Consider the following 18,560-nt stretch of genomic DNA (forward strand, 5'->3'; position numbering starts at 1 on the left):
GGTGTGGTGGGCTATAACAAGAAAAAGAATTAACTCAAGGGTCCAAGGTTACAAACATTAAAGCTACTGCTTACATTCCTGAATGTAATCAATACACTGCCAGGGACACAGTAGGTAAGGGATATGGAGACTTAGCAGCAAACATTGGCCCAACAAGTGAAAAACCCTTCACCAATACAATTTCTAATCAATCTTTTAACTGCTCAAAGGAATCTGTATTTAGACAGTTTAGAACATCTCATGCCTCTCACAGTTGGGAGGCTCTGAACAATCACATGTGGCCGGAAAAACCTATTCAGACAGGCTAGAGGACTTCCAAAGGAGTTTGTAGGTTGAAACACTGTCACACCCAGGAATTACTAACTGGAGCTGTAAGCTAACTCTTTTTTCAGAGAGAGGTAGTGGGGGACAGCCCCCCGTAAAGTCAGAGGTGTAGGTGAGAGCACAAAGCAGAAAGTAGGCAGACTCTGGTTTGGGGGGTAGATGTTTGAGAATTTCCAGGGGGACTCCTGAGGCTCGATCCCACCTTTGTGTATGCCGAGCCGCCTTCCTCATGACCTTTGCCACGGGCGGAGCTTTCTGGCTCCTGGCAACACCTGGAGGGACGCTGTGCACATCTAGTGAGTAGAGGCCAGAGATGCTCAAAGAAGTAGGTGCTTGGGCCTTCCCTGGTGGTCCACTGGTTAAGAGCCCGTCTGCCAAAGCAGGGAACACGGGTTTGATACTGGGTCAGGGAAGATTCTACAGGCCGCAGGGTAACAAACCTGTGCACCACAACTACTGAGCCCTTGCGCCTAGAGCCCAAGTTCCACAAGAAGAGAAGCCACTGCAATGAGAAGCCTGGGCAAAGAAGAGTAGCCCTGGCTTGCTGACACTAGAGAAAGTCCAAGGAAGACCCAGCACAGCCATAAATAAATATGTAAGTATATAAATAAGTAAACGTTTTTTATTTTTGTAAAAAAAGAAGTGAAGGTGAAGTCACTTAGTCATGTCCGACTCTTTGTGACCCCGTGGACTGTAGCCCACAAGGCTTCTCCATCCATGGGATTCTCCAGGCAAAAATACTGGAGTGGGTTACCATTTCCTTCTCCAGGGGATCTTCCTGACCCAGGGATCGAAACCAGGTCTCCCACATTGGAGGCAGACACTTTAACCTCTGAGCCACCAGAGAAGCCCAAAAAAAGAAGTAGGTGCTCCAAAATGTTATTAGTGATGCTGTTGAAACCCTGCTCCAGAGCCATGATTCTCAAATTATGGTCTCAAACATTAACATCAGCATCTCCTGAGAATGTACTAGAAATGCAAACTCAAGAGCTCTGCCTCAGACCTACAGAATCAGAAACTTCAGGGTAAGAAGGTGTTCAGCAATCTGATTTAACAAGTCCTCCAGGTGACTTCCCTGGTGGCTCAGATGGTAAAGCGTCTGCCTACAATGTGGGAGACCCAGGTTCAATCCCTGGGTTGGGAAGATCCTCTGGAGAAGGAAATGGCAACCCATTCCAGTACTCTTGCCTAGAAAATCCCATGGATGGAGGAGCCTGGTAGGCTACAGTCCATGGGGTCACAAAGAGTTGGACACGACTGAGTGACTTCACTTTCACTTTCCAGGTGATTCTCTAGTGGTAAAGAACCTTCCTGCCAGTGTAGAAGACATAAAAGACAAGAGTTCTGTCCCTGGGTCAGGAAGATCCCCTGAAGGAGGGCATGGCAACCCACTCCAGTATTCTTGCCTGAAGAATCCCCATGGACAGAGGAGCTTGGTGGGCTACACTCCATAAGATTGCAAAGAGTAGGACACGACGGAAGTGACTTAGCGTGCACACACTCGTTGACTCTGATGCAAGTTTGAGAACCACTGCTGTAGTCTCAGAAAGTTTTCATCTTTCCTGGGAGAGCCATCCAGACTTCTGTTTACTTAGTGATAGTTGTCTTTGACTATGTAACTGTTCTTTTTGGCTTATGTGGTTTATCTCACTTGTTACATCTGGGACAAAACTTTCAAAGAGGAGGAGTAACAACTAAGACCAACCAGCTGATAAGTGGCAAAGCCAAGACATAAATCCAACTGGAAATCTTACCTTATCACCACAGTGTAGGGCTTGGTGACTTTTAACCTTGAATGCACATTAGAAGCAACTGTTGTTCAGTTGCTCAGTCATGTCTGACTCTTTGGAACCCCATGGGCTGCAGCACACCAGGCTTCCCTGTCCTTCACCATCTCCTGGAGTTTGCTCAAACTCATATCCGTTGAGTCGGTGATGCCATCCAACCATCTCATCCTCTGTCGTCCCCTTCTGCCTTCAATCTTTCCCAGCATCAGGGTCTTTTCCAGTGAGTCAGCTCTTCACATCAGGTAGCCAAAGTAGTGGAGAGTCAGCTTCAGCATCAATCCTTCCAATGAATATTCAGAGTTGATTTCCTTTAGGGTTGACTGGTTTGATCTTGCTGTCCAAGGGACTCTCAAGAGACTTCTCAGCACCACAGTTCAAAGGCATCAATTCTTCGACGCTCAGCCTTTCTTATTGTCCAGCTCTCACATCTATACACAACTACTGGAAAAAGCATAGCTGTGATTGCACAGACCTTTGTTGGCAAAGTAATGTCTCTGCTTTTTAATACACTGTCTAGGTTTGTCATTGCTTTTCTTCCAAGGAGCAAGCGTCTTTTACTTTCATGGCTGCAGTCACCATCTGCAGTGATTTTGGAGCCCAGAAAAAGTAAGTCTGTCACTGTTTCCATTGTTTCCCCATCTACTTGCCATGAAGTGATGGGACTGGATGCCATGATCTTGGTTTTTTGAATGTTGAATTTTAAGCCAGCTTGTTCACTCTCCACCTTCATCAAGAGGCTCTTTAATTCCTCTTCACTTTCTGTCATAAGGGGTGGGGAATGAGTGAATTTAGTTCAGATGACCATTATATCTAACTGGACAAGAATCTCTTAGAAGAAAAGGAGTAGCCCTCTTAGTCAACAAAAGAGTCCAAAATGTACTTGGGTGCAATCTCAAAAACAACAGAATGATCTTCATTCATTTCCAAGGCAAAACATTCGATACCACAGTAATCCAAATCTATGCCCCAACCACTAAGGCCAGAGAAGCTGAAGCTGAACTGTTCTATGAGGACCTAAAAGACCTTCTAGAACTAACACCAAAAAGAGATGTCCCTTTCATCAGAGGGGCCTGGAATGTGAAAGTAAGAACTCAAGAGATACCTGGAGTAACAGGCAAATTTGGCCTTGGAGTACAAAATGAAGCAGTGGTGGTGTTGGTTTAGTCACTAAGTTGTCTAACTCTTGGGACCCCATGGACTGTAGCCTGCCAGGCTCCTCTGTCCATGGGATTCTCCAGGCACGAATACTGAGTGGGTTGCCATTTCCTTCTCCAGGGATCTTCCTGACCCAGGAATCAAACCCAGGTCTCCTGCATTGCAGGCAGACTATCAACTGAGCTATGAGGTAAGCCAAAAATGAAGCAGGGTGAAGGCTAACAGAGTTTTCCCAAGAGAATGCGCTGGTCATAGCAAACACCCTCTTCCAAAAGTACAAGAGACAACCCTACACATGGACATCACCAGATCAGATCAGACCAGATCAGTCGCTCAGTCGTGTCCGACTCTTTGCGACCCCATGAATTGCAGCACGTCAGGCCTCCCTGTCCATCAGCAACTCCCGGAGTTCACCCAGACTCACATCCATCGAGTCAGTGATGCCATCCAGCCATCTCATCCTCTATCGTCCCCTTCTCCTCTTGCCCCCAATCCCTCCCAGCATCAGAGTCTTTTCCAATGAGTCAACTCTTCGCATGAGGTGGCCAAAGTACTGGAGTTTCAGCTTTAGCATCATTCCTTCCAAAGAAATCCCAGGGCTGATCTCCTTCAGAATGGACTGGTTGGATCTCCTTGTAGTCCAAGGGACTCTCAAGAGTCTTCTCCAACACCACAGTTCAAAAGCATCAATTCTTCGGTGCTCAGCCTTCTTCACAGTCCAACTCTCACATCCATACATGACCACAGGAAAAACCATAGCCTTGACTAGACGGACCTTTGTTGGCAAAGTAATGTCTCTGCTTTTGAATATGCTATCTAGGTTGGTCATAACTTTCCTTCCAAGGAGTAAGCATCTTTTAATTTCATGGCTGCAGTCACCATCTGCAGTGATTTTGGAGCCCAGAAAAACAAAAGTCTGACACTGTTCCCACTGTTTCCCCATCTATTTCCCATGAAGTGATGGGACTGGATGCCATGATCTTCGTTTTCTGAATGTTGAGCTTTAAGCCAACTTTTTCACTCTCCACTTTTACTTTCATCAAGAGGCTTTTGAGTTCCTTTTCACTTTCTGCCATAAGGGTAGTGTCATCTGCATATCTGAGGTTATTGATATTTCTCCTGGCAATCTTGATTCCAGCTTGTGTTTCTTCCAGTCCAGCGTTTCTCATGATGTACTCTGCATATGAGTTAAATAAACAGGGTGACAATATATAGCCTTGACGAACTCCTTTTCCTATTTGGAACCCAGATGGTCAATACCAAAATCAGATTGATTATATTCTTTGTAGCCAAAGATGGAGAAGCTCTCTACAGTCAGCAAAAATAAGACTGGGATAATGAACTCATTATTGCAAAATTCGGACTTAAATTGAAGACAGTAGGGAAAACCAGTAGGCCATTCAGGTATGACCTAAATCACATCCCTTATGATTGTACAATGAAAGTGACAGATTCAAGGGATTAGATAGAGTGCCTGAAGAACTATGGATGGAGGCAATTTGTATGGCAATGATCAGTGATCAAACTGTAACACTGTACAGGATGTGGTGATCAAAATCATCCACAAAAAAGAAATGCAAAAAGGCAAAATGGTTGTCTGAGGAGGCCTTACAAATAGCTGAGAAAAGAAGAGAAGCTAAAGACAAAGGACAAAAGGAAATATATACCCATCTGAACGCAGAGTTCCATAGAATAGCAAGGAGAGATAAGAAAGTCTTCCTCAGTGATCAGTGCAAAGAAATAAAGGAAAACAATAGAATGGGAGACTAGAGATCTCTTCAAGGAAAATGGAGATCCTAAGGGAACATTTCATGCAAAGATGGGCTTGATAAAGGACAGAAATAATACGGACCTAATAGAGGCAGACAATATTAAGAAGAGGTGGCAAGAATACAAAAAAAGGTCTTAATGTCCCGGATAATCACTGTGTGATCACTCACCTAGAGCCAAACATCCTGGAGTGTGAAGTCAAGTGGGCCTTAGGAAATATCACTAGGATAAAACCTAGTGGAGGTGATGGAATTTCAATACTGAGCTTTTTCAAATCCTAAAAGATGATGCTGTGAAAGGGTTGCACTCAATATGCCAGCAAATTTGGAAAACTCAGCAGTGGCCACAGGACTGGAAAAGGTCAGTTTTCATTCCAGTCCCAAAAAAGGGCAATGCCAAAGAATGCTCAAACTACTGCACAATTACACTCATTTCACGTGCTAGCAAAGTAATGTCCAAAATCTTCAAGCTAGACTTGAATAGTATATGAACCTAGAACTTCCAGATATTCAAGCTGGATTTAGAAAAGGCAGAGGAACCAGAGACCAAGTAAGCTGAAACTTACAAGTTTGGCCAGGAAGCAGAAGTTGACCCACTGTGGTCATCTGTGTCTAATTGACTATTGGGCAGAAACAGTCCATTAGAAATTGGCTTTGTGCAGAAAAATTACCTGTGACTTTCCTTCAAAGTATAGCATCCAAAAGCACTAGAGCCAGAAAGGACCTTATGGGTACTTAGGTCATCTAATCCAACCTCATTTGCAGAAGGAGAAACTGAAAATATATCCTTTACACAAGGTCACATGCGAATTAAGTTAGAGGTTTTGCTCATTCAGGAAACATTAATTCAACTGGCCTCTGTGGTGGGCCCTGTGCTGTGCCCGGAGAATACAGAAATGACCGAGTCATAACCTCATCTTTGAAGACTCACAGGGCAGAACAGTGGGGAGAGAAACAAAAATCATGCTTCTCAAACTTATCCACATAAATGCCTTAATGGCAGAGGAGAATGAACTGGAGCAGGAATGAAGAACTCCTAAAATTAATAACTTTGAAATTTCACCTTGAAACTACAAAAATGTATGATTTTCCCCCTCAACTTTTAAAAATGTTCTGAACATAAAAATTGAAATATTAGTATATATATATATATATATATATATATATATGTTCCACCTAGATTCAATCATCTCTTCTGGTAGCTATGAAATACATATACTGCCATGTGTAAAATAGATGGCTAGTGGGAAGTTGCTGAATAACAGAGGGAGCTCAGCTTGGTGCTCTGTGACAACCTGGAAAGGTAGAATAGGGAAGGCGTGGCTCAAGAGGGGATATATGTATACTTATGACTGCTTCATGCTGTTGTACCACAGAAACCAAAACATTGTAAAGCAATTATCCTCCAATTAAACAAATTAAAAAAAAAACTTTCAATGACTATTGAAAATAAGATGCAGTCATCATAATTCTTTACTCCCAAATATCCCTAAATACTCCAGTAGGTATCTCCTGAAAACATTCTCTTTCACAGCCACAATACAATTACCACATCTAAGAAAATTAACAGCAATTCCATAATATCATCTAATGATCATATTAAAATTTCCTCATTAAAGTATCTTTTATAGCTAATTTTTCAATCTAGAATCAATCAAGTTTTATGCTTTGGGGTATTCTCTCTCTCCAGTGTCTCTTAATCTAGAACAGTCCCCCATATTTTTCCCCCAGTGAAACTGACTACTTAAATGTATATGATTTTGTATGCTGCTTCGTAATATAGCTGTGCTGGTTTTACAATAATGAATGTTAAATGAGAAAGCAGGTAAAGCCGGCGCCCCAGGAAGATGTGCCACGTTTATATCTGCTTTGTCTTCTCATGTTCTGGTTTTAGAGACAAATATAAATAAGAAATTCAAATTCAGTCTGATACATACTGTCAGAGGTACGCCTGCAAACTAGGAGGCAGTGGCTATGGAGAATTTAGGCAAGGTTTTACTGAGGAAATGATGCTTTAAGTGAATCTTAAAGGAAGATGGGAGATTGAGGGGGAGAGATCTGAGAGGGGGATTAAGTACTGTCCGGGCAGCAGACAACAAACTGATGTGATCAAAAATGACACACAGCGCGTGGTGATGGTAACAGCTTATTTGGGGAGTGACAGATGAGGAGAAACCTTGGGAAGTGTTGGAGTCTAAAAACCAGGTGGTCAGCTTTGGGCTTCATTTTATGGGAAGGAAACCAGCAAAGGTCTCTTGGTACTCTCTGCATAGGAGGTCAGCCACTCCTGAGGTTGCCTCAAAATGCAGAGCCAAGACAAGTGGATTATAAGAATGCAGATTTACACTCAACAAAGAAAGCAGCTGATTCAGACCTGTCCACATACAGAACGGTGGAGAGGTCCTCCGCTCTGGAGTATACAAGTAGAAGCTGGGTGACCATTTGACAGGAATGTCTGTGTTGTACTGATTGAGATAGTTAGAGCTGCTCATCAGAATCCCTGGGGAATATATTCTGTAACCAGGTCCCACCTGCAGAGATTTGGTTGGAGTTGAGCTGGTGTGGGGCCCTGATCGAGGTGCAGGTGGTCTGCACACTAACATTTGGGAGCCGTTCGATCAGAGGACCACTGTGGTCCTTTCCAACTCCACTGTTCTATGATTTTACATGCTGTTTACCTAAGATGGTAATTTTAGAATTCAGTGAATTGTTTGCTGTGAAAGGTTGTCTAGTTGAAGGCTTATGGAAAATGATGAGGAATTGAGAATCCCATCAGAGCATTTGGGACCTGCAGGAGGGGCCAGGCCTGAGCTGACCCCGTCTGTTTTCCTATCCCCAGTTGGCCCTTGGGCAAACCCAGCACAGCGTAATAAAGGCCCAGGGAATTATGGGGCCGACTGGAGAGAGCCTCCTGCCATCTCTCAATGTCCCCAGCTCAGCTGGCCTGAGGGCAGATTTTAACTGAAAGCCCATGTGGCCTCTAAGGGCTAGTGAAAAGGGAGATTAGTCTTGGCTGTTGGCAGATTCTGTGCTAGGATTCTGGGCCCAGACAAGGAAAGTCAACTTTCTATAAGCTTTACTGCCGTCAGAGCTGTTTAGGGTTTCCTGACCTAGACCCTGCCTGTTCATATACACCCTGTTCTTCCTCTTCCTTTCTTTTCAACCATTCTTTCTTATCAGAGATTTTTCTTTTTTCCTCCACCCAATTTCCTTTCAGGAAATTGGTTGGAAAGGAGTGGTGATAGGAAGGAGGCAACAGGCAGTAAAAAGTATGTGTAGAAATCAAAGAGAAGGGATCATATCTCCTAAACACAACTTGCTGTTGAACACTTCTGTGCTGGGACTTATTTTTTCTCTAGCAGCCCACATTTCAGGCATCAGCTTTTCTCGAAGTTTTCCATCACTGCCTGTACCCAAGCAGAGTTTGTCATTTTTTCCACTATTAATTTTCTGTACTTCATTGGCACTTTGCTATTCTGTGTATCGCTCGTAATAATCTTTATTTGTCTGCCTCACCTACAGGCCCAAGAGTCACAAACTCAGATGCCATCAGGGCCCAGAGAGGAAAGGCAAATGGGTGAAGCTGCTGGGTTTAGGGAAATAAGCATTGTACGATGTCATGCTGTAGGCCAGGGTGCTAACCCTCCAGACTTTAGCCCAAGGATTATCAGGGCTACCTGATTCATCTTTGATTCCACAGTTCCTAGCTCAGTGCCTGACACTGTAATGGAAATGACCTGGAGTTCTTGAGATCCAACTCTACCCTAATGTGCTGTGTGACATAAAAAAACTCACTCAACCTCTCTGCCCTTCTGTCTTTCAGGTTCTCTGTTTCTTTTTTTTTTTTTGGCAGCCATATGGCTATGCAGGATCTTAGTTTCCTGACCAGGGCTTAAACCTGGGCCTAGGCAGTGAAAGCGCAGGGTCCTAACCTCTGGACTGTGAGGGAATTCCAGGGATCTCCGTTTCTTTATGTATTACCTCTTCAAAAAAGGCATTTTGCAGATCATCTCAGCCGGTGGATTTTTCACTTGGTTCCTGACAGACTTTGGCTCGAGGTGCTGATCTGGGGCCTTCACAAGATGAGAGAGCAAACTGAGACAGCAAGCTGCCAGTCCTCTTTCTCCATACAACCAGAGGGCTCCCACATTATTTTTTTTTCTTTTTTTTTAGTTTTAGAAATGTATGATTTCTTTTGAAGAGAAGAGTCTGCTGCTAAAAAATTTGAAAACCATAAGGAATGCAGTAGGTTCTGCCTGGATTCAAATCCTGATTCTTCCACTTTCTTGTTATATCATGCAGGTGATCTAACCTCTCTGAGCCTCAGTTCCGTCTCCTAGAAACTGCAGATGGTGATAACAGTACCCATTTCAAAGGGCTCCTGTGAGGTTTAATGAGTTAATTCATGGAAGTGGCTCTGAACAGTGCCTGCGCAGAATGCTTAAGAGGTGTTAGTTACTGTGTCATATTAAGGTCTTCATCCCTAGTCCTGGCACAAAACTTCTAAAACTCTTGCAGTGCCCTCAGTGATAGGGAGTGTCTCTTCTTATTCACAAGTCCCTTTTGATCACACCTGAGTTTATTCTAATGAGGTGGCTTAGGATGAGACCCATAGACAGACCAGAAAGACCAAGTGACCAAAGACTGAAATTTTAGCCCCTCCTACTGAGCTCCAGGGCTTCCCTGGTGGCTCGGATGGTAAAGTGTCTGCCCGCAGTGCGGGAGACCTGGGTTCGATCCCCAGGTCGGGAAGATCCCCTGGAGCAGGAAATGGCAATCCACTCCAGTACTCTTGCCTGGAAAATTCCATGGACGGAGGAGCCTGGTAGGCTACAGTCCATGGGGTTGCAAAGAGTCGGAGACAACTGAGCGACTTCATTTTCTTTTCTCACTGAGCTCCAGGAAGGAGAGGCAGTAGTCAGTGACCAAGCTCGATAACAACTCTTGAACACTGAGATCCTGAGAAGTTTCCAAGTTGGTGAATCATCTGAGAAGGTTGTGCACTCCAGCTCCACAAAGACAGAAGTGCCCAGGACCCTTCCGGACTTCACACTATACACCTCTTCATCTGGCCATTCATTAGTATCCTTTATAATAAACCAGTAAAAGTAAGCAAAGTGCCTTCCTGAACTCTATGCACTGTTCATAGACAAATTATCCAACCTGAGAAGGAAGTCCTGGGGAGACCACCGTATAGCTGGTTGGTCAAAAGTAAGTGAGGCTAGAGATTTGCAACTAGCGTCTGAAGGAGAGGCAGTCTTGTGGGACTGAACCTTGATGCTGTGGGTCTGTGCCAACCTGGGTAGTTAGTGTCAGGATTACATTGTTGGACCATCAGCTGGTGTTGGAGAATTGGTTGGTGTCAGAAAACACCCCAGAAACTGTAATTGGTGAGCATGTTCAGTCCTCTAACTTGGAGGGAAAAATTAATAACATTTCCTCTATCATGTGAATGAACTTTCTCAGAAACCTTCAGTGTTTCAACCCACAGAGGTACTAATGGTGGAAGATTCAAACACAGCATCTAGGCTTGTTTTAGGTCAAGGGAAGAATGTAACACCTCAGAAATTTCCTCACTTTAGCTGCTCCTGATTCATCTCTCTCTGAGGCTGACCATGATCCTGCCTTCTCACTCCGGAAGCGTGGGTATATTCTGAATCATCTCTGTCCTTTATTTCTAAATCCTGCTTTATTTCCTCCACATTCTTTCCCTAGTCCAAGGGTTAGTCATCTTTTGTGTCAACTACTCCAAACCCCTCCTGACATCATCCTCAGCTCCTAACACCCGCAACTTCTTGCCAAAGATGTTTCTGTCTCTACAATTAGATTGCCTTCCCCCTTAACATCCTGGTTTCCAGGTGGTAAAGAGCATGGATATGCTACAGTCTGAGGCAGAAATATTCTTTCACCACGTATTTGCTGACTCCTGACACAATCCAAGCTCTGTGGGATATAGAGATAATTTATGACATAGTGATGGTTCCAAATAATAGCAAAGAGAGATAAGAAAGCCTTCCTTGGTGATCAGTGCAAAGAAATAGAGGAAAATAATAGAATGGGAAAGACCTGAGATCTCTTCAAGGAAATTAGAGATACCAATGGAACATTTCATGCAAAGATGGGCTCAAGAAAGGACAGAAGTGGTATGGACCTAACAGAAGCAGTAGATATTAAGAAGAGGTGGCAAGAATACCCAGAAGAACTGTACAAAAAAGATCATGAGCCAGATAATCACAATGGTGTGATCATTCACCTAGAGCCAGACATCCTGGAATGTGAAGTCAAGTGGGCCTTAGGAAGCATCACTACGAACAAAGCTTGGAGGTGATGGAATTCCAGTTGAGCTATTTCAAATCCTTAAAGATGATACTGTGAAAATGCTGCACTCAATATGCCAGAAAATTTGGAAAACTCTCAGCAGTGACCGCAGGACTGGAAAAGGTCAGTTTTCATTCCAATCCCAAAGAAAGGCAATGCCAAAGAATGCTCAAACTACCGCACAATTGCACTCATCTCACATGCTAGTAAAGTAATGCTCAAAATTCTCCAAGCCAGGCTTCAGTAATACGTGAACTGTGAACTTCCAGATGTTCCAGCAGGTTTTAGAAAAGGCAGAGGAACCAGAAATCAAATTGCCAACATCCGCTGGATCATGGAAAAAGCAAGAGAATTCCAGAAAAACATCTATTTCTGCTTTATTGACTATACCAAAGCCTTTGACTGTGTGGATCACAATAAACTGTGGAAAATTCTGAAAGAGATGGAAATACCAGACCACCTGACCTGCCTCTTGAGAAACCTGTATGCAGGTCAGGAAGCAACAGTTAGAACTGGACATGGAACAACGGATGGGTTCCAAATAGGAAAAGGAATACGTCAAGGCTGTATATTGTCACCCTGCTTATTTAACTTCTATGCAGAGTACATCATGAGAAACGCTGGGCTGGAGGAAGCACAAGCTGAAATCAAGATTGCCAGGAGAAATATCAATAACCTCAGATATGCAGATGACACCACCCTTATGGGAGAAAGTGAAGAAGAACTAAAGAGCTTCTTGATGAAAGTGAAAGAGGAGAGTGAAAAAGTTGGCTTAAAGCTCAACATTCAGAAAACTAAGATCATGGCATCTGGTCCCATCACTTCATGGGAAATAGATGGGGAAACAGTGGAAACCATGTCAGACTTTATTTTTGGGGGGAGCTCCAAAATCACTGCAGATGGTGACTGCAGCCATGAAATTAAAAGATGCTTACTCCTTGGAAGGAAAGTTATGACCAACCTAGATAGCATATTCAAAAGCAGAGACATTACTTTGTCAACAAAGGTCCATCTAATCAAGGTTATGGTTTTTCCAGTAGTCAAGTGAGAGTTGGACTATAAATAAAGCTGGGCGCCGAAGAATTGATGCTTTTGAACTGTGGTGTTGGAGAAGACTCTTGAGAGTCCCTTGGACTGCAAGGAGGTCCAACCAGTCCATCCTAAAGGAGATCAGTCCTGGGTGTTCATTGGAAGGACTGATGTTGAAGCTGAAATTCCACCTGATGCGAAGAGCTAACTCATTGGAAAAGACCCTGATGCTGGGAAAGATTAAAGGAGGAGGAGAAGGGTATGACAGAGGATGAGATTGTTGGATGGTATCACCGACTCAATGGACATGAGTTTGGGTAAACTCCGGGAGTTGATGATGGACAGGGAGGCCTGGCATGCTGGGGTACAGGGTTCGCAAAGAGTTGGACACGACTGAGCGACTGAACTGAACTGAACTGAACATGGTCCTCATAGAGCTCACAGTCTATGGGGGGAAACAAAATCAAACAAGGACAGTAAATCCCAGTAAAAAGTGTCATGGAGATAACACTGGTCATCCCAAAGGAGGGTGCCTCCTTGAGGCCGTAGTGTTAAGGAAGGTCTGGGTTGGGTGGGGGGAGTAACAAGTGAGCTGAAATTTGAATAGGACGCCTCCAGCCTGAGCATCAGATGGGAGATGCATTCTAGACAGAACAACACACGCAAAACATGGAAGTAAGTGATGGTGTGGTATGTGTGCGGTGTGGGCAAGACTTTGTCTAAATGGAATGACCCAGGGCAGAGGCTAGTTCTGCTGATGTCAGGCCATCAGTCCTGGTCCCATAGGACAGATTTAAAAGTCAGTCAGTCTGTCCTTGAGCAGGGTGTCACAGGCATAACGTGATACAGCCAAGAGCCTGGCAAGCACAGGTCACAGCCCCAGTGGAATCCGCTGTTATTAGGAGTAAATGAGATAGTGTATGTCAAGTACCTGGCTCAAAGCAAGCACTCAATAAATGGAAGCTATTATTGTTATTATTATTGAATTGCATTGTTGAGTGTCACGAGGGAACTGGCAGATGCTGTATGTGGAAGAGGCTCCAGAGAGGATCTGCTAGAGAACCGTTACATTTGGGCTAAGACTTTGCCAGGCTGGTTCTTTTTCTTTTGTAGGAAATGGACTCTGGAGAATCTGATGAAACCTGTGGACCTTCTCCCAAGAAAAAGACACATCTGTTCAGATGATGATTTGTGTATTATTTCAGGGACTTCCCAGACTCCTGGAGGCCTGTTTAGTCATGGAAACTGGTTGGACACAGCTGTTATTTGCCAAGCATGGCTGAGAAAAGAACCCACTCTTATCTTATTATTCTAAGTGAAAACCTCACCTCACATAATTTCTTTCTTTTTTTTTAAATTTTTTACAATTAATTTTTGTTGGAGTATAGTTACTTGACTAGAGAAGGGAATGGCAACCCACTCCAGTATTCTTGCCTGGAGCCCCCCAGGGACAGAGGAGTCTGGGGTCCATAGAGTTGCAAAGAGTCAGACACGACTGCCATGACTGAACACACACGTAGTTGCTTTACAGTGTTGTATTAATTTCTACTGTGCAGCAAAGTGAATCAATTATATGTATACATTTATTCCTCCTTCCCTGGTGGCTCAGATGGTAAAGGAACTGCCTGCAATGCAGGAGACCCAGGTTCGATCCTTGGGTCAGGAAGATTCCTGGACAAGGAAATGGCTACCCACTCCAGTATTCTTGTCTGGAGAATACTGTGGACAGAGGAACCTGGCAAGCCACAGTCCATGGGTTTGAAAAGAGTCAGACACGACTGAGCAACTCACATTTTAACTTTATACATATATTCACTCTTTTTAAGATTTCCTTCCCATTTAGGTTACCACAGAGCATTAAGTAAGTTCCCTGTGCTATTCAGCAGGTGATCATTAGTTATTTTATACATGAAGTGAAAGTGAAGTCATTCAGTCATGTCCGACTCTTCGTGACCCTATGGGCTGTAGCCTTCTAGGCTCCTTCGCCCATGGGATTTTCCAGGCAAGGATACTGGAATGGATTGCCATTTCCTTCTCCAGGGGATCTTCCCAACCCAGGGATTGAATCTGGATCTCCCACATTGCAGGCAGACTCTTTTACCATCTGAGCCACCAGGAATGTGTGTATGTCAATCTAAATCTCCCAATTCATTCACCCATCTACATAATTTCAAATCTACCAATAATCTGTGTGGTTTTTAAAAAAATAATTAAATTTATTTATTTTTAAAATGAAGGATAATTGCTTTACAGTATTGTGTTGGTTTCTGCCAAACATCAACATGACTCAGCCATAGGATGTATACCTACATCCCCTCCCTCTTAAATGCTGTGTGCTTAGGACTTCCCAAATGGGGCTTCCCTGGTGGCTCAGAGGTTAAAGTGTCTTCCTGCAATGCAGGAGACCAGGGTTTGATCCCTGGGTCAGGAAGATCCCCTGGAGAAGGAAATTGCAATCCACTCCAGTATTCTTGCCTGGAGAATCCCATGGATGGAGGAGCCTTGTACTCTACAGCCCACGGGGTCGCAAAGAGTCGGACACAATGGAGCGACTTCACACTCTAACTTTGGGACTTCCCTGGTGATCCAGTGCAAATGCAAGGAGTACATATTTGATCCCTGGTTGGGTAACTAGGGTCCCACATGCTGTATAGTGCAGTTTAAAAAACCACAACTATGTGGCAAAAAAATACAATAAATTAAAGTACCTAGTGGCATGCTGACAAGTGGGTAGAGGAGGGAGACCAGTGAGGGGACCGTTCTGATAATCCAGGAAGAAGACAGGGCTGGCTTCGGGGGCATGTGTCCTCTGCATCACGTGGGACACACCCTGTGCTTGTTTTCATGCTCTGCTGTGTTTTCATTCCTAATGAGCCATAGGAGCCTTGCATTTTCATTTTGCACTGGACTCCACAGATTATCTCACCAGTCATATGAGAACTTATGCATTTGAGTGCTCACTCTGTGTTGTTGTTCAGTCACTCAGTCGTGTCCAGCTCTTGGCAGCCCCGTGGACTGCAGCATGCCAGGCTTCCCTGTCCTTCACTCTGTAAGCTGCACAAAAGTGGCAGAGCTGCAACTGGAAGCCAGGCTGCTTGGGTCCAGAAGCATAGGTCTTCTAAGGTCTATGTCATTGTGTCTTCTGTGTCCAGAGTGCTAGTGAGACTGGAGAAAGGGTGAAAGAATAAGAAACATTCATTCTTGGGGACTTTCCTGGTGGTCTCATAGTTAAGAATCTGCCTTGCAAGGAAGGGGATTGCTCCCACATGCCACTCAGGCAACTAAGCCTGCAGTGCCCCAACTAATACCTGATGCAGCCAAAAATACATAAATTTAAAAAAAAAAAAAAAAACGTTGTTTCTTTTTCCAGAACACTATTCTTCACCTTGGCCTTTCCTTCTAAATCTGGGTATCAATGCCATGTCCTAAAGGAGGCTTTCCTGGTCTCCAAACGTGAATTACAGCCTCCTTATTCTTTTACTCTTCCTTATCTTTTAAGGCACTTATCAGAATTTGTCATTATGTATTTGTATGTTTTCTGGTTTTGATGACAATCTGTCTCTAGACTATTCTCTCAGTGAATGCAGAGGTCGGTTCATCCCCTTATCCCCCAGTGGAGATCCTGGTACCTAGTAGATATTCCATAGATATGAGCTGGAAGGTAAGTTCATAGAATATAATGACAGGTCAGATGGGATAGAGAAGCCCCCGAGGATAATGCAGAGATACCCACTTGAGTGATGCTAGTCCTCAAGACGACGGTAAGAAGTTAGGAGTGGTGCTGGAATGAGTAAATGGATTGGGGATGTGTTTGAGAGTTTGAGTGCTTTTCAAGGGGGGTGTCTTGGAGAAGGCAGTTTCCACTGACAAGTCCTTCACTCCCTCCCCACTGCTGCCTGGGATACGTGGACTACAGCCCCCTGGGCAGACCTCTGCCATCAGGCAACTCTGTGCTTATGCCCCTGGGAGCCTGCCTGTTCCCTAGCCTGGGAAGCTCAGTGGGTCCCGAAACAGCGCTGCAGGGCTCATTTCTGGATCATAGGGGCCCCAGGGGTGTGTATGCAGTCAGGTCGGGCTCAGTAAATGTCAGTAGAGGAAATGAGAGAAGGAAGAACTCTGGAGGAAGGCTGGGATGGGTAGCAGATATGGGAAGTGGAGTGGAAGGAAATAGAGGCCGAGATTGGAGCCGCCAGGCCCTGGAGACAAGGTGGACAGAGGCATGCTCCACACTCTCGGGAGACCAGGCACAGAACTAAGCGCTTGATTCACGTAACTGCATTTCATCTTTGTGGCAACACGACAGCAATCATTATTGCTCCTATTTTGTTAAGAAAACGGAGGCCCAGAGAGGTGACGTGATTTGCCCAAGGTCACACAGCGAGCGAGCTGCGAAGTCTGGGTTTGACCCAAGCTTGCTCTCTGCTCACTTCATTCCCTGCCTCTTCGGCTCTGCTCTCGGTTTCCCTACCCCTTCTCCCCACCCCTCCGCTTCCTTGGCCGCCCCGCCCCACCTCTCTCCTCCCCTCCTCTCCCCTCCCCTCCTCTTCTCTCCCTTCTCTCTCTCCGTCCTGCCCTCCCTCTCGGCAGCCGCGGCAGCCGAGCCACGTGGTGGGGCCGGGAAACCGCGGCCGCCGAGCACCCGGGCGGCTGCCCCAGCTGGGCAGTGCTGCTCTGCGCTGCGCCGCGCTCGGTGCCTGCGCTCCCCTCTCCGCGCTCCCCTCCAACCGCCCCGGGGCGGGAGGCGCGCCCGGCAGCGGGGCGTCCAGACAAAGGAGGCGCGGCAGAGCCGGCGCGCGGGCGGACGGACCATGGACTCCGAGCGCGAGCGGCCGGCCCCAGCCCTGAGGACCCGGCGCTCCCGGGCCCGGCCCTAAGGCGCCCGGCCCCGCCGCCCGGGGCGCCCAGCGCGGAGGACGCGGAGCCCGCGCCGCACGGAGGAGGCGGCGGCCGCCGAACTAGAGGGGCGCCGCGGCGGTCGGCGCGCGCGACCCCCGGAGCCATGGGCAAGTGCAGCGGGCGCTGCACGCTGGTCGCCTTCTGCTGCCTGCAGCTGGTGAGCGCCGCGCGCCCGGGCGGCCGGGCCGGGTAGGGTAGGGCGCGGCGGGGCGGGGTCCCGGGGCGAGCGGGTGGGGTGTGGGTCTGGGTGTGGGTCTGGGGCGAGCGCCGGGGTTGGGGGTGGTCTGGAGTCACGGAGAGGACGGGCGGAGCCTGCTCCTGCTGGCCCGGCTGTCTCTTTGTGTGCGCCTCTCGCCCGGCGCTCCCCGGTCCCCGAGTGCGTCCTGTGCGCGAGTCCCCGGCCCGCCCGGCGCCTGGGGCTCCACGCGACTGGCCCGCACTGGACGAGTGGCCTCCTGTTGGGGAGATGCGCTGTGGGAGTGTGGTTCTCCGGGGCTTGGGGGTGTGTCCGAGGCGGGTGTGTGGATCCCTTGAGGTTCCTGCCGTGTGTTTTCCTCTAGATCACTCGTTTGCGTGGGTCTCTGCCTCTGGTCTCCGCCCCACTGAGCGTTTCTCACAAACTCTCTGCTCCTGTGTGTGTCTCTCTCCGCGTTTCTCCTTGGTATGTGTCTAGATCTCTGACCATTTCTGGTCCATGTTCATCTGTGTGTGGGGGGCTCTTAGACTCCAAGAACCGTTCACTCTTTTGTGCTCTTCCTGCCTGCCTCCACCCTCCTGACTGGGCAGGCCTAAGAGCCCCTCCCTGGAGAGGGTCACAAGGAGCTACTAGGTCCTGGGCCAGCTGATCAACCAGGTGCGGGACTGCCCTCCCTGCTTTGGCTGTGACAACCCTAGCCATAGGCATTGTCAGTCTTTCCACCAGAGGGGCGGGGTGTGGGGGGGTGGAGTGGGTGAGATAGGGCTGGCAAGGATGGGAGTGGAGATACTTGGGTGCCCAGGGAGGGTGGGAGTACCTGGGGACACTGTACATAATCTCAGCTCAGGGAAATCAGGTTCTTGTCTCAGGGAAGTGAGGGGAGTGAATTTGGGGGCTGAAGGGGACCAGCTCTGCCCCTCAATACAGACTCTGGCAAGTGAGTTTGGGAAAGTGATTAAGGAGAGGCCAGGATCTCCTGCCTATGCTAGAGCTGAGATCTAACCAGTAAAGAGGTCTGGTCTGGGTTCCACTTTTGCCTGCATCCATTGCCCTTCCTCCACCACTGGTGTGTACATACAGTAAAGC

General features: G+C 46.5%; 1 protein-coding gene across 1 annotated transcript in view; it reads left to right on the forward strand.

The window, feature by feature from the left end:
- The first annotated feature begins 17,358 nt into the window (after positions 1–17,358).
- The window catches only part of NKAIN1 (sodium/potassium transporting ATPase interacting 1), a 45,868-nt gene continuing 44,666 nt past the window's right edge, over positions 17,359–18,560 (forward strand). Inside the window, exon 1 of the mRNA XM_027517871.1 lies at positions 17,359–17,435. Coding sequence (XP_027373672.1) covers positions 17,382–17,435 — 54 coding nt within the window. The 5' untranslated portion in view covers positions 17,359–17,381. The remainder of the gene's footprint in view (positions 17,436–18,560) is intronic.

Source organism: Bos indicus x Bos taurus, chromosome 2 (assembly GCF_003369695.1).
Source record: "Bos indicus x Bos taurus breed Angus x Brahman F1 hybrid chromosome 2, Bos_hybrid_MaternalHap_v2.0, whole genome shotgun sequence".
Taxonomy (NCBI): Eukaryota; Metazoa; Chordata; class Mammalia; order Artiodactyla; family Bovidae; genus Bos; species Bos indicus x Bos taurus.